The 15,828-nt window shown below is 38.6% G+C and overlaps 1 protein-coding gene across 1 annotated transcript in view; it reads left to right on the top strand.

Moving 5' to 3' along the window:
• nudC (nuclear distribution C, dynein complex regulator) overlaps positions 1-15,828 on the top strand; it is a 332,523-nt gene that overhangs the window by 51,740 nt on the left and 264,955 nt on the right. The window contains exon 4 of the mRNA XM_067156732.2: positions 608-787. Within this exon, the coding sequence (XP_067012833.1) occupies positions 608-787 (180 nt within the window). The remainder of the gene's footprint in view (positions 1-607; positions 788-15,828) is intronic.

The raw sequence follows: 15,828 nt of genomic DNA, 5'->3' as shown, positions 1-15,828 counted from the left end.
ACCACTGAAAGATGCGGATGCCTGTCCCATTTCCTGGATTTTAATTTTGTCTTCATTAGTACGCTATTTCACGACTTTTTCAGTATCTATAACTGGGCTACTGCAAGACAAGCCAAATAAGCACCATGCTTCACGCGATTATTTTCGTAATCTGTAGGTAGACTATCACATGATTAACACAACAAAAAATTCATTTTTAACTTCTTAATGGAATGCAAAATACAAGCACAAATAGGCTTGCCGAATCATTAGCAATATCACTGATAACTGGCAACCAAAACTGAACTTCCTGATGCTAATGGCTTACTCCCAGAAGATGTAAATTATCCCTGTAAAGTTCAGGAATTCAATGCCATTTCCTGTTTTATAGCTTTACACTGAGTCAAGTTCTGACATTTATTGGATGTTACCAATAATAACTGTGTTTATTTTATTTTATTGAACAAGTGTATATTTATGGTTTGAGTTACAGTAATATTGCTATGCATAAGAATAAACACTGTTGGAATCGGTTAATGTGGCACTCAAGCACGCTGTACTAGCCACTTGTACTGTTTGATCTAGAGTTCTTATGTTGTTTTATCATGTGTGATACATATGATTGCAGGAGACACAAGGAAGTATCCCCTCACCTGCTGACTCTACTACTGGTGATACTGAGCCAGAAAAGAAGGTAGAATCAGATGAAGAGGAAGACCCCAAAGAGAAAGGAAAATTGAAGCCTAATGCTGGGAATGGTTGTGATCTTCCTAATTATAGATGGACACAAACACTCTCTGAAATAGAGGTAAGAGTATGATCTATTTGTTCTTTCATAAATTGATTAAATTATAGTTGAGTTCATTGTTGTTTTAAGGGCAAATTAACAATGTTATAAATCCCTCATTACATAAGTAAAAGGGGGATTCCTCACCCCTCAAAGATTTGGGATGTTCAGGTGGAAACTGTGACAAAAGCCTTGTGAACCTACTGCTAGCATTAGACATACACAGTAGCTGATAAGTGAAGTTCAGACAAGAAAGATGACAGGGTTCAAGATTAGTAAATAGGTTGTCTTAACAATGGAACTCACTTTAGGTTCAAGCAAGGCTTGGAGCGGGAAGCACGTTGGAAATGTCCATATGGTGCATGAAACTTTCCACTGAGAGCATTGAACTTTAAATTTACTGCAAAAGTAATAGCAGTACTTTAATGGCTTATCTGCACTGTCATCTTTGTTATGTTCAATAATAGTACTTTCAGTGAAGCATATGACAGGTCAACATTATCCGAAAGGTATGAGTCGTTGTTTCAATAATAAAAAGAAAGGCAAACCAAATACTTTCTCACTACACTAAAACCTCATTCATTTGGCATTCGACTCTCCATACTTTTGATGTATTTAAAACATCTGGAAGGTGTTCAAGCACTTGCTATGATGGACAGAAAATGGACAAACAAATAAGGATTCAAAGCATCAAGCATTTATATTTGGAGGATGAACTGTTGGAATTGTTTAGGCATGTTTGAAATAACATTCCACTTGATGGTGAAGTTTTAAAAGCCAAAAGTGAATGAGTTGGCTTTGAGGCTAGGGCTAGAATTCCAGTGTTCGAATGGATAGCTCCAGAGAACTCGTGCTGCAGGTCATGCGCGACAGCAGAATTATCCTGCATAGACCCTATGTTGGGCAATGCCAGATACAATTTTCTTCTCTGTGTAACTCCTTTGTTGGGGTGCACACACATGAATCACAGATACAGTAAGCTACTGCCATCTGGTGATGATAATTTGAAGCCCTATATCACTATAATCTCTTCAAAATCGGTCTTTGTGGAGGATTCTTTGTAGACCATGTAAGTTTGTAAAGAGACATTGCTTAGCTTCATGGTGTCGTTTGAGGAGCATGAGAAGTAATTAGCGAGACTTTTAGACGAAAGTGATGTTGATTTGAGTTATATTCGGAGCAATATTGAAGTTATGATGAAGTTATTGCAGAATTAGATTGTGTTAGTGAATTAATTAATGCAGACCTCAATAACGAGAAAATTACATGAAATGTCAGTGCTGGCATCTCTACTGACAACTATTCTCCGGACCACCTTTTGAGCAGACTAAAGCGGATGTGACGTCATTGTCTCGTCACACTCGCCGTGGTTGCCAAACGAGCCGGCGCGCGATTCAAAGTTGTACTCCACCACTATAATACAGCACAGCTCACGGATTGAACCTCGAATGAATTTAAAATCAATTAAGACATTGACGTATGCGTGTTAGAATCCCATACAGTTTTTTAACGGCTTACATCTTTAAACAATTAATTTGCTGAATTAAATTTTAAATGTGAAAACCTACAATCTGTTTTCCAGTCAATGACCGGGTGAGGGATGGAATAAATGAAGCCCCATCTTGCGGAGAGGATAGGAATTGAGCCGGCTGCCGAAGCCTGTCTCACTCCTCTTGGGCAATGATTAATGACTGACAGATGAAATTAAATTATACTGGAGAGTGATGCTGGAATGAAAGATGACAGGGGAAAACCGGAGTACCCGGAGAAAACCTGTCCCGCCTCCGCTTTGTCCAGCACAAATCTTACATGAATTGACCGGGATTTGAACCACGGAACCCAGCGTTGAGAGGCCGACGCGCTGCCACCTGAGCCACGGAGGCTTTCACAGTTTTAATGTACTAACTACAATTTCACGCTTCAAGCATTGCGAACGAATTCTTTTGACATAAACAGTAAGCATTACATTCATTAAATTATTATTATTATTGTTATTATCTAAATATATGGCCTGATTCCTGATTGTAATGAGCTGCTACTCACGGGCGATTTTTGAATAAGCAAGAGAAGTGAGGATTATGTACTCGTACTGGAATTAACTTAAAACTGGCAGATGAAGTTGGGGATCCAGGCGAAAACCTGCCCCTCCTCCGCTTTGTCCAGCACAATTTCAATAAATTATTACAAATATATTTATATAAAAATATTATATATTATTATTATTATCATGCAGGAGGTTTCAGCGTCAGCTTACCTTGTGCCGCAGTAATGAATTGAGTGGCTGCGCACCCAAGTCGGAATCAGAGCCGGGGTCAGCACATGAGGTAAACTAATCCCGCCGTCAATACTATTCACTTGGAAATGCTTATAAACAGGCAGAATCATATTTATCTCGCCGGATGTAAAAATCTTGTGTTTTTTCTTCAACTGATAACTGTCTGGTGAATTCTTTTTTTCGGATCCATTTCACAATAATATCCAATAACGAGTAAGAAGAAGCCTACAAATGTACAAGAGACTACAAGAATTATGAATTAGCACACAATACGCACATACACTGTTTTTGTAAAAGCGAAGCAGACTGATAAAATTATCTTCCTGCTGTTTTAAACAGACTATGATTGAAACTGCACCTACATGTTCAGGACATCCACTGAGTAAGTATGGCAACTCCGCATTGACTGCACCATTGCCAGAACTCGCTCTGAATAGCGCACCCCCCTTCCCCCCTCACCGACGGTGTGACAACACCGTAGGCGTTGCCCCTGTCGCCCGCGCCATCCCCTGGTCTATACACTCACTTCCGCTTTAGTCTGCTCAAAAGGTGGTCCGGAGAATAGATTAATGTCACTCAGACTTCCACTTCAAACGAATCCCATTCACAGTCATAAACCACACCACAAAACTAAACCTAAGAGTGAACTTATTCTTTTTCTTTTCAGTTATTCATGACTGATGGGTTATTGATTGAAATTGTGTGCAAAACTAACCGGTATGCCAACATTCAGAAGGTGACGTCCCTAAATGGTCGTTCACACTTCATTTATTGTCATCCACAGAGGAGAAGTAAAGACTGCAGTTTTCAGTGACCGAGAAGTGAAGGGACAGCAACATGAGACAATGCTTTGCTCATGTACAAGTAAGCCTAGATTACATCCTGTCCAGTGTTTTGAGAAGTTCCTGACAAACTCAAATTACCGATGAAAATGTGACTGGCTGAACATTGCACCGGAGTATTGTATTATCTATATATTTTTTTAAAAATAATTATTTTACCCCATATTGGAGCACTTCAATCAATCCACATATATATAAGTCTTAAGGGTACTAGCTACAAATTTGGCTTAAATTTCTTCTTTTGCTCCCAGAACTTCATTCTTTCTGATCTGGCTGTTCTTTCTTCGTCAGTTATGGTGTACATGTTTACATGTAAAAGTTTATAGTTTAAGTCTCAAGTCTCTGTTTTTCAGGATCCCCTTCTCTTCTCGGTCTTCAATTTACTACATTGTCAATCCTAACTCATCTAAATCATCTTGGACTTCTTCGAACCAATTATTCTTGGTTTTACTTTTTCAAAAGTAGTTGAAAAGATGTTTCAGTACCGTGGTTTCTGGTAGTTTTGATATGTGGCAGAAAAATGCAACCCTCCTTTTCCGAATTATGTCTATTATTGACTTGGTTTCCTGGTATACAACTTCATTAGGTAATAATCGCCATTGTCCATCTACTTGGGGTTTTTTGTTTATGATTATAAGGATTCTTCTTTCTGTCTTCTGTAATTTATCTGTTGTTGGTTTGTTGTTCAAATTGAATAGTGTTTCACTATCATAGGTTGCTTCAGGTTTAATAACGGAGTTGTAGTGTTTGAATTATCTATATATTAAGAGTTTACTAAAAACAGCTTTGACAAATCCGTCTGTCCGTTCTATTGGACTGATTTGCTTTATTTTTGTTTTATCCTCTGTAGAATTACCTGCCAGAGAATCATGCGTCATTGATAAGTTTCTAAGTTCAGCCAGCTTTAAATAATCATAAAATCGAATAATTAAATGATCACTCCAATAATTGCAGGTGAAGGCTTACCCTAACCCGCAAACATTCCGTACTTAGCGGGTTGCTAATATTCTGATAATAACCGTATTTACTTGCGTATTAGACCACTTCTTTCCCTCACATTTACAGCCAAAAAGAGTAAAGGGGGAGGGTTCAATATGTGATAACCTCAAATTTTATGCAGTGAACACATGACGTCTAGGCTATAAAGAGCAATAAATTGTCCATGTCAACATTCAACACTATTCTTTAACAAACCTTCGAATGTATTATTCTGAGTTTTACTGGCTATTTTTGTTGGAAGGCAGTATTTCTAAATTTAAAAAGAATAAATGGTGAACACGTGACTTTTAGGCCTACATATAAAGTAAATATTGTCAGTTTTAGTTACTCTTATATCACATCATTTGTTTCATCTCATTAACTCCTTTGATGAGGTTGATGTCAGAAAGGGCATGCGGTCATAAAAACTCGCTACGAAGATTCGTCTCTCCTCATACTCGTCCCCGTTCAGAAAAGGGATAAGTGTATTGTAATAGCAGTCCTGTGTGTCTGTCAGTTAAGCAGTAGGCCTACCACACAGTAAACCTGATCATTGCTTTCGTTTGAATTATCGTCTTGTGCCGCCAACTTCCCTGGGTACCGGCGTGTCGTTATTCCAAATTATGTCATTTTCACAGCAATCGTGAGTATTCAAGATCCTGTCTTTTTGCAACTAAAAAAATAGTTTCTTAACAGTGAGAATATTTGCAAATGGTTTCTGGAAATACTCTCTGTTATTCCCAGTTGATGTATGTGTAGCAGAAGCTACTTCTGAATAAAGCCGTGCTGTAAAAAGCGTGCCAACCCACCAGCTGATAACTAGCATATGTTAAGAGTTGTACTTCCGTGTAATACATAGTGACTGGAATCATTCTTTGGATAACTGCGGCTATTGAAAGCCAGACCTTTATTTTTAAGTATATTTCATGCTTGTTCTCTAAATTTATCACATCAAGATTTACCTAAACAGCTGTAATTGAGATAAAAGAGAGTCTGCATTGTTTAGGTTATGCATGCTACTAAGTGTCCGGAGTTCCACGACAGAAAGAATAAACATAAATAACAGGAAGGCTTGCCACATTTATAGATATCTACAGGTGTGGCAGTAATGCGTTTTATCATAAGGTTTAATTTCGTACGTTCGTTGCCTCCATATTCTTTTAATTAACGCATAGTATGTTCTACTATCAAAGGGTAGGAAGGGTCCACCTATTCAATACTATTAGTTTGGACCCTTCCTACCCTTTGATAGTGATCAGTTGTCATTACGGACCATAATGAAATTCACAGCATAGTATGTTCTGTTTGGCGTCTCCGAAAATCATCAAAGTAGTTAGAGGGGATGCAAAATCAATGCTACTATTATTATTTAGGTACATTGGCGAGTAAAATAATCATTATCAAACAGGTGGCATGATGACTTCAGAGTGGATGAATTCTGACTATGAACTGCGGCTTACCACACTATTCTTCTTATTAAATGTTCATAAAACCACTGAGAAAGGTAGGAAAAACAATATGAGTACGACAGGCATATCAAGATGAGTTATCTGACCTATTTATAATGAATACTGGGGAGCAGTATGGGTCCTCTAATACTTGTTTTATATTTATTTTGTACTGGCTGATGTACCCACTACAGAATTCTACATTGTATACTGAATTATAGGTTAGGTAGTGTACACATTGTGAGTAAAATTGTAATAAATTGCAGAGCTCTTAACGTTACCCGAGAAACACTACGGAGAAGTCACCAAACATATTTTTTTATGTAAAGACTGGGTGAGGGAATTTTCATTGTAATGGTAGGCCCTCTTGCCCATCAGTCACAATCAAGGTGGGGAATTTCCAATATAATGGCTGACTCTCTCTCCACCTGGCTTTTTACATCCTCAGAAAGACTGCCTAAGTTGTTGTCCCAACTGAAATTAGCATAGGTCATTACAATGACGCCAGGAGAAATGTTGCGATTAAAAGCAATGCTATCATGAGAAATACTAATTGGAATGAAAAACCACACATTTTCTCACTTGTAACGAACAGTAGTACACTGACGACCTAATCGTTTAAAGTTCCAGAGCTGGAATGACCAGGCCGCAGACAGCTGTGAGCCGTGAACACACTTTTATTTGGGAGGGGGGACGAAGAGTGGAGAGTCCCAGGGCATAAACTATGCATTTTACTCTCTGTTGTGTAGGAGTACCTGATGAGTTGGAAAATCTCAATTCACTACACTAGGGAGAAATCTGTCTTGGAGGCAAATTTTTCCTCCAAGCCTGAGGAGAAACCTCCTCATGTCTGGTAATTTGGGGTAAAATGCATGTAGAATTTAATAAAAGTGAAGAGGAAGAAGCTTTTCTTAAAAAGTGGCTCATTTCAGGGTTGAATTTTGAGTTATTTAGTGAATTATGGTGCTGTAATTTGGAATAGGCCAAAATTGTAATTCTTTTTTTTTTTTTTAAAGTAATTTTACGTCGCACCGACAAAGGTAAGTCTTATGGCGACAAATTGTAATTCTAGACAAGGTCATAAGTGAGCCTCTACCATTATCAATCCAATCAGTGCATCAGCGTAGGGATCGAATAGCTGAAATTCTATGATGAACCAGTGTGTTACGTACCAGCAATATCAGAAAATGTATGAACCAGAGGAATAGTATGCTATAGAAGAAAGTTATGTAACTCCCCTGCTATTTCCCGTCAATATTCAGGCAGGCTGTTATACTTGGTACGCAGCAATCCCATCTGTCAGAGTTGAGTGGCAGCGTAGGACACAAAGAACACCACAACAAACAAAGGTTAACATAATGCTATTGTTGACCAATTTTATGAGCTTTCAATATTGTAGGCCTTCACGTTTAGTTTTTGTCAGACTCTCAAATACCACTCATATCATGGTCGGTATGGTAAAACTGCATAAAACATAAATTATTGGAAATTGTATTCTCTATAAAGTCTGTTATGTAGTACTTTTCGATAGGATCACTAAGATGAGTATTTAAGAATTAAAATTTAAGCTCCTTCTCCTAAACTACCATTTTATCCAGGGTGAATAAATTGTTTATAGCTTAAACTGTGTTTTCTTATTCCCTGACTGTATATACCGATATTCAGTAAATTCTGTTAACCCATTTTCTCGCGGCTTGGTGTTGATATGGACTTAGCAAGAAAAATACGATTTCATGAATATCTCTGTTGTCATAGCTGGTATAGTAAAAATGTATAAGACATAAATAATCGGAAATTTAATTATATATAACTTTATGCAGTATTTATTGATAGGACCACTGATAACATAAATATTTGAGAATTAAATTTTAGGCCTTCCCCTAAGCTGCCACTTCGCTCAGCGTGAATAAAATGATTCATAGCCTAGATTGTAGTGGCTCACTCTCAGACTTTACATACTGATTTTCATTAACTTCTCTTCAGCTGTTTTTTCGTGATGCGTGTACATACGTACAGGCGGACAGAGACAGGTATTACAGAAAAGTCAAAAGGGCATTTCCTTTTTAATGTGGACACGATCGATAGAGAAATACCATTCTTTCTAAATTCTGAGCAATGTACAGACAAAACTCTTATATATATAGATTTCCATAAAATACAGTCGTGACTTAAAAAAGAAAAACTTCATCCAGCTTTTTACCAAGTGGTAGTGTCCCAAGAATTGGTTTGACATTCCCACGCATTAGAGCTGTGCTGATGTGCTGAATAAGAAAAGCAGTTCATCGCATATCGCTGGAAATCCGAGCAATCCGTTGACCAACCTCTTTGATCAAATTGAGGCCATCATTACCCCAGGTACCACTTGATTCAATGGCTTCTGGCATGAAGAAGAATTTTCTTCTTTTAGCATTTTACCTGTTTGCAGCTGCACCTCCAGCACTCATTGACGGAAGGGGTTGATTGGACTGGGTGAATATGTCGGCACTGGTAAAATCACACGTGAGAGATCTTCCCCTTTTCCATGGCACAAGTGTCATTCTGCCTGGCCTTTTACCATCTTAACGGCAGCAGCCAGTGGGCTCTCATATAGAAGGAACTTTGCTGTAACCAGAGGCTGCAAGACGGCATTTATAGTGGAGTGGCGGATGTGTCTGCCTTTACTTTTCACACAGGAAAGGCCGTGGAGGCCACGTTGATCCTCGTAGGCACCACAGTCTGAGCTGATTTTTATAAATATGCTGCCCATATGCTTGTTCAGTCATTTGTCCCTCTGTAGGCAGAGTTTTAAATGGAGCTGGAGGCAAACATGTTCAGAAAGAAATGGAGGGCTAAAGGTTAAAGAAGAGAGGCATAATTAAACAGTGTGGCACCGAGCTCGATAGCTGCAGTCGCTTAAGTGCTGCCAGTATCCACTAATCGGGAGATAGTGGATTCGAGCCCCACTGTCGGCAGCCCTGAAGATGGTTTTCCGTGATTTCCCATTTTCACACCAGGCAAATGCCGGGGCTGTAACTTAATTAAGGCCACTGCCGCTTCCTTCCAATTCCTAGGCCTTCCCTACCCCATCGTCGCCATAAGACATATCTGTGTCGGTGCGACGTAAAGCAAATAGCAAATAGCAACAAAAAAAAAGTGTGGCAAGTGGAGTGTGGACAAATGGAGATTTTTTTTGCAATTTGTTCGGAGCATCGACCTAGGAAGATCTTTTGCCCCTACTTGCACCATATGTGAGGAACCTGGGTGTATTATGTAAATGGCAGAAGTGTAACGTGTTGAATGCAAGGAAAGGAACATTAAGGACAACACAAATACAGAGTACCCAGTCCAGGCATATTAATCATTTACAATTAAAAACCCTTAACCCGGCCGAGAATCGAAACTGGGGCTGCCGGGTGACAGGCGGATGTGTTGCGCCCTACACCGCAGGGCCGGACATGGAGACCTTTAATATGTTGTATATGTTACCAAGTGATGGTGAGAAAATGTAGCACATATATTGTAAACTTGTATGCCGCAAAGGACATTTTCAACGAAACTGCATTATTCTTCAATTCAGAACCTAGAACTTCCACTTTCAGAGGATGCGTCACCATGGGAAGTCTGATTACTGTCCTACTATGCTACAGTTCTGTTGGAAGCAAAAAGTTAGCTATACTCGTAGTCAGAAAATTGAAAATCCTTGGTGTTTTAACAACATAAAGCATTTTCCGTGCATTTACAGGGCATCAAAGAATTCCTGGGTGACAGGCAAATTGTTTGAAGACTGGCTGATTTTTTTGGAAAGGAAAATAGTCTGCTAAAAGAGAGAATCTTTTTTTGTTAGACCAGAGTGCTTCACAAAAACATATCCTGACATTAAACAATGTGCATCTTTTGTATCTGCCTGCAAAGATGATTACTTATCTACAGCCTCTTGACCAAGTTATCATTTCTGGTTATAAACATGGTTACAGGAAAACAACTTGTTTGGTACTTTTCTGCGAGAAATCTCGAGAAATATTTCATCAACAGAAATAAGAAAATGGAATATCATGGGTGCTATTCACAAAATTGCTGTCGTGTATGAACTACTATTTCTTCTACTGTCCTCAGGAACTGTTTTGTAAAATGTGGACCTAGCCCCGGAAACACACAAGATGTTAATGATGAAGAATGGGAGCAAGTGAAAGAAACATCTGTAGTTGAACTAGATTTACAAGATGTCGAACTGTACATTAAAGCATAGAGAGCCGGCAACACAAATAGGTTCTGACCAAACTGAGGATCAACTAGTACCAGGGGTTACTGCTACAGAAAATGAATGGGAAGACCGTTCAATTCTGCTTCCAAAGTAAAATGCTCTTGCCACCGTATCTATGCTCAGTTTTCAGAGTTGCTGATGATATGGTATATAACCTTTCTGCTTTCAAGGTAACAATCTATCGGTACCCACAGTTCCTGCAAAAACTGTCACGGTAACGATCCAAAGCTACTGGCTTTTATTGTTATTTCGTTATTTACACACCAGATTTTGCACGGAATAAGAAGAGCACAGTTTTAACTCACGTTGTACTCCACGGAAATCGTCGACTATCTGTATTCAATATTCTTAGAGTCTGAAACGTGCTGACTGGAGTTCGGTGTAGTGTTTACGTCATGGTTGGCGGCAAACTAGTGGGCATTTCAATGTGTTTTTGTTGATGGTACTGATTACTAGGGACCTGAAAAATTTTCATCTATTTGTTTCAAAATTAGAATCTATTTTTTCCAAAATTAGCATCTATTTACAAAGTTAAAATAATTGTATGGTAGTATTAATTTTAACGATTCCAAGTTTATGAAGGGCAGTTATTGCCCTTGGTTTACACACAATACAAATTCATTGTTCAAACGAAAGCATTGTCAGTACTTTGCCATTGCTTTTTTCCAAATTGCACCGTCTGTCTGTAACCACTGTGTTGTAGAGACCACACATGCTCTCTATCTACATTGTTCGTTGGGGTCCACAACAACTCAAGGCAGTATTTAGAAAATATGCTGAACTCTGTCTGAGCTGTAGTTAATGCAAGCATGACATCACATTTTTCATTTTCTTTGATCTGGGTTTGAATTGCATGTTTCAGAGAAAAGTAACCAGATCGGATATAGTTTTGTGAGAGATCTGTTACTCCAAACAAACAATTTCTCAAGCTCATCTAATTTATACGTATTATTCATAATTATATTTTTTGGATACAAAGCTTGAGAAATTGACACAAAATGCTTATGGTTGGGGTCTTCAGCTTTCAGTGTGGCTAGCTTGCGCTGTGAAGAAAGAGCAGTTTTCTTTGACAAATGTGTCTCTACATGTAGCCTGCTGAAGAGGAGTGAGCTTAATCAAAGCATCATTAGTTGCTGCAGAAAAATTCCCCTCACAAATGAAGGTAAAACTGGCGTCAATTTTATACAGTTTACGGTAAAGGAGATGAGAGTTAGGATACAGAGACCCTTCAAGTTCATTAAGGAGGGCAACCAATCCAGCTGCATGATCTTTGACAAAAACCATGTGGGAGTGAAGCGTATTCATTTCTCGGTCACTCAGATCAATCAGGTACTTAATACCACAGTTGTTGATGTCTTTCATGTCAGACATCTTGAAAAATATAACGTCAGTAAAGTAAGCACTCAAATCGAAGACAGCCTGACACCTGCTACAATAGAGCCTCAATTATACGTTCCCGGAAACTACGTTTTCCCGTATTATTAGTTCAAATTACGTGGTCGCGTGAGCATCTTAATTAAAACACGTAAAAATCCTGCATTATCCGTTTCTCAAAGAAACTATTTCCCTGATCAACCATCCTGAAATTTCAGTCCTATCAATGCTAAATCCTCGATCATTCATTTTTCAAGACACTGTATCTCACGAAAGGACGGCTACGGCATACTTAGGGATCTTGGTGTTAACGTCCCGTCATTGCGGTAATTTGAGGAAGTACTGTACTGGAAAAGCGATCTGCGGTGGACTTGCATAAGGGACCATTTAGCATCGCATTCGGGTGGTATTGTTTAGAGAATCCTCGGAAATCATAAAGTAGAGAGTGTCCACAACAATTGGAAGGAGAAGGGGCGCATTTCGACAGCTATACTTGAAGACAGGAGTTTCGTCAAATGTTCATACTTGCAAAACGTCTACATTATGTCCAGGGTTACAGATGTTTTTATATATATATATATTTTTTTACTTTTTTCGAGTGCATTGCTGAACAGGTTTCCGGCACTTCCCTCAGGGCACTGTATAGTCACTGGGCTTTTCGACAGGAATCGAAACTGCTCCTTCTTAAGTAACACAAATTTAGTATTTTAATATTATCGTATCCAATTATGTTGGAAAATTCTAAATTCCCATGTAGGGAATTAGATATTTTTCACCAATAGAGCATGTCAAAAATGTCAAAAACGCTGGTTAATAGAGCAAACGCCTGAAAAGCCTTACATCTGATATGTTTTTGACATACAATTATGTTATCGAGACCAGAACAGATGTTACACTTTACATACATAAAGCCGTGGGAGGTTTTGGGATTGCCTATTACTGTTTTGGTCCTAATATAAGACTGGGAATTTCACGTTTTTGTGTTAAAAATGTTATAAAAATCGCAGTCGTTTTATTTGCGCACGTTACATTTTAAAACTTTGTCATTTCGCACTCGTACCGACTTGTACAGCGATTACATAAAATCAGTTTCATAGTCCGTATCGCACTTCAATAGATTCACAATTAAGGACACTTCCTCTTAAGCATTGCTTTGTCAATTTTATATATTTTTCATCTAAACAGTGTTATGTGGCTGAAGATGTTGATAAAATACGAAACATGTACCACTTTTAACAATTAAATTGCCTTAAGCAATCATTGTATCGACTAGGTGGAAAATAATAAATACTTAATTGTGAATTGTACAGCGATCGCGCTTTCCATCTGAGCTCAAGGTCGCAAATAACCATAATTTCGGTATTGTTAATGATATCTTTTCTGTTTCCAATTTGATTGTGATTAGTGGCGGGCAGAATTGCATATAATGGATTCGAAAACTTGGGAATCAATTTTACATTCAAAACTATACTGTATTCTCGAGATCAACATAACCTTTAAAAGTCAATGTAGGCCTAATTTAAGCGGTACAAGATTTCCATAAACTGACTACGAACAATATACCGGTGACCAACTTACAATGAAAAATTTATGAAAGGGGATTTCTCCATGTTAGGCGCTTTTGTATCTAATGTGCTTTATTTTCTTAGATTAGAGAAGTGAAAACTACCGTACCGTGGTTGATTGTTGTTTGAGTTGGCATTACGGGGATTAGATTTGGCTGATCAGAGTTGTTGAACTGAAAGAAGTTTTCAGAGAGGAAACTGGCGAAGTTTCCCCGGTAAAACTGAATGTAAAGTTTCGAGATTTTAAAGTCGCGTGCCAGTAAGTAATGTTGAAAGCCTGCCCCGCGGTCTAACTTGCCTGCCTATCACCCGGAGGGCCTGGGTTCGATTCCCGGCCAGGTCAGGTATTTTTACCTAGATATGAGGGCTGGTTCCAGGTTTACTCATTCTACGATTACCTTTAATTGAGGAGCTATTTAATGGTAAGATGGTGACTCCGGTCTAGAGAGCCAGGAATAACGTCCGAGAGTATTCATCACACTGACTCTGTGTTACCTCGTAATCTGCAGGCCTTCGGACCGAGCAGCGGTTGTCGCTTGGTAGGCGGAAGGCCCATTGGGGCTGTGGTTTGGTTTGGTTTAGGGGTGTTTGTAAGATATTTCATTTTTGTAATGTTTAGTCAAATTGTTGATGGTTCATTCATTCCCGGATTATCAGTTTTCCCGTGTTGTACGTTTTTTTCCCCGTGGTCCTTCCAAAAACGGAGAATCGAGGTTCCACTGTATTCCATCGGGTTATGACAAGTGCAGGAAAAAGCTTTGCTTCCTTTGAAGCACCCTACTTTGATGTTAAGAATTGTAAATAATTATATTTTCGCTTTCTTTTGTTCAAAAATGCAGACTTTACCATCGCAACCACATGATTTAAATTAGTCACCACTGCGACCCATCTATTGCCAACCAAGCTAATCTTATGTGCCCAGCACTGTACATGCATTAAATGATCCCCTATGACCACACTTCATGTTTCATAACACTGGGTCATGTATGGGGCACTGTCACTAATAAACACTTTAACTGCATCATATCGTATACTACAATGCGCAGAGCTTCTAAAACAGCACGATAGCAGTTTGCAGCATTTCCTGCATCAAGATAGTTCACAGAAACAACGTGCAGCTCTTTTCGATCCAGCTGGGACTCAGAATATGATGATAAAAACACAACGGCCTATTCTATTTATAGTTTCATCACAGTGTGTGTTGATGTTCTTCCCCACTAGAGCCTCTGCTGTTCTTTTCTGGTGGTCAGATGCAACTTCTAGAAAGGAAGAAAGACCTCAAATTATAACAAAATAATTACTGGATCAATTGGGTATGGGTAAGATAGTTCAATATGGAAATCGCACTCAAATTCGGTATCCTTCAATTTTGCACGTGGTTTCAATGTCGTAATACCTAAACAGTACCCGATCAGTGAAATAAAAACTTACCCGGTAAATATACTTCACATAGAGTTCTCACACATAGCAGCTCTTCATTTGAAAACTCAGTAATCCAGGCTCTTAGCTCTTTGCTTTCCAGCTTTTCCAGAGGTATACTTGCTTTGGCAAATACCTACTTCAACTGTGCATTTCGAGAAGTTATCTCTGGAAATTTTTCGTAGTTTACAACTATCTCTGTAAGCACAGAGGATTGCTTTCTTTGAGGCGCATTAGCAGCAGGGGTTGAACTTTAGTTATCGCGTCGCTTACCCACGTGTTTTTCAGATTTAACATGTTTCACAATGCTATCTCTTTTTTTTCCCCCACCTAACTCGGCAGTTACAATACTTGCAAAACACTGTCTCTGAATCTGTGGCGTGTAAACCATCCTTTGCATATTGCTGAGCCCTTTCGTGCGCAGTTTTTGTCGTGCGCCCCATAACCTAAACTTTCGCTCAACTTTCTACTCTGCACTACTGTCGGATTTTTTATTATGGATACTCGAGTTTAGGCTTTAATTACAAACGAATCATTAGGCCTATGGAAATTCCAGTTATACCAGTATTTTCCTTGTTTAATTCTACATTAGCGTATATAAGACGCATTGTTTTCGACGTTCATTAAATATTTTTTATTTGTGGTTGTAATAAATATTGCCCGGGTTTTTGGCTTCTTTACGAAGCGCTCACTTAGGAATATATACAAGGAAAACGACTTCTCTGATTCTAATGAAATTTTTATATGTTATAACCACATGTATTTTTAGTGTAATACTCAAGTTACAACTTTTTTCAACCACCTCGAAATAGTTCTTATTTTTCTAAAGCAACTCTTTCTCAGCCCAGGATAAAGGTACAGCAGCAAACTTGGGCTTATTTTGAAGCACGCAGTCATGGTTATCAAACTACAACTACTGTA

The sequence above is a fragment of the Anabrus simplex genome, chromosome 1 (assembly GCF_040414725.1).
Source record: "Anabrus simplex isolate iqAnaSimp1 chromosome 1, ASM4041472v1, whole genome shotgun sequence".
Lineage (NCBI taxonomy): Eukaryota > Metazoa > Arthropoda > Insecta > Orthoptera > Tettigoniidae > Anabrus > Anabrus simplex.
Note: the sequence above shows the minus strand (reverse complement) of the source record. Positions and strands in the feature narration are given on the sequence as shown.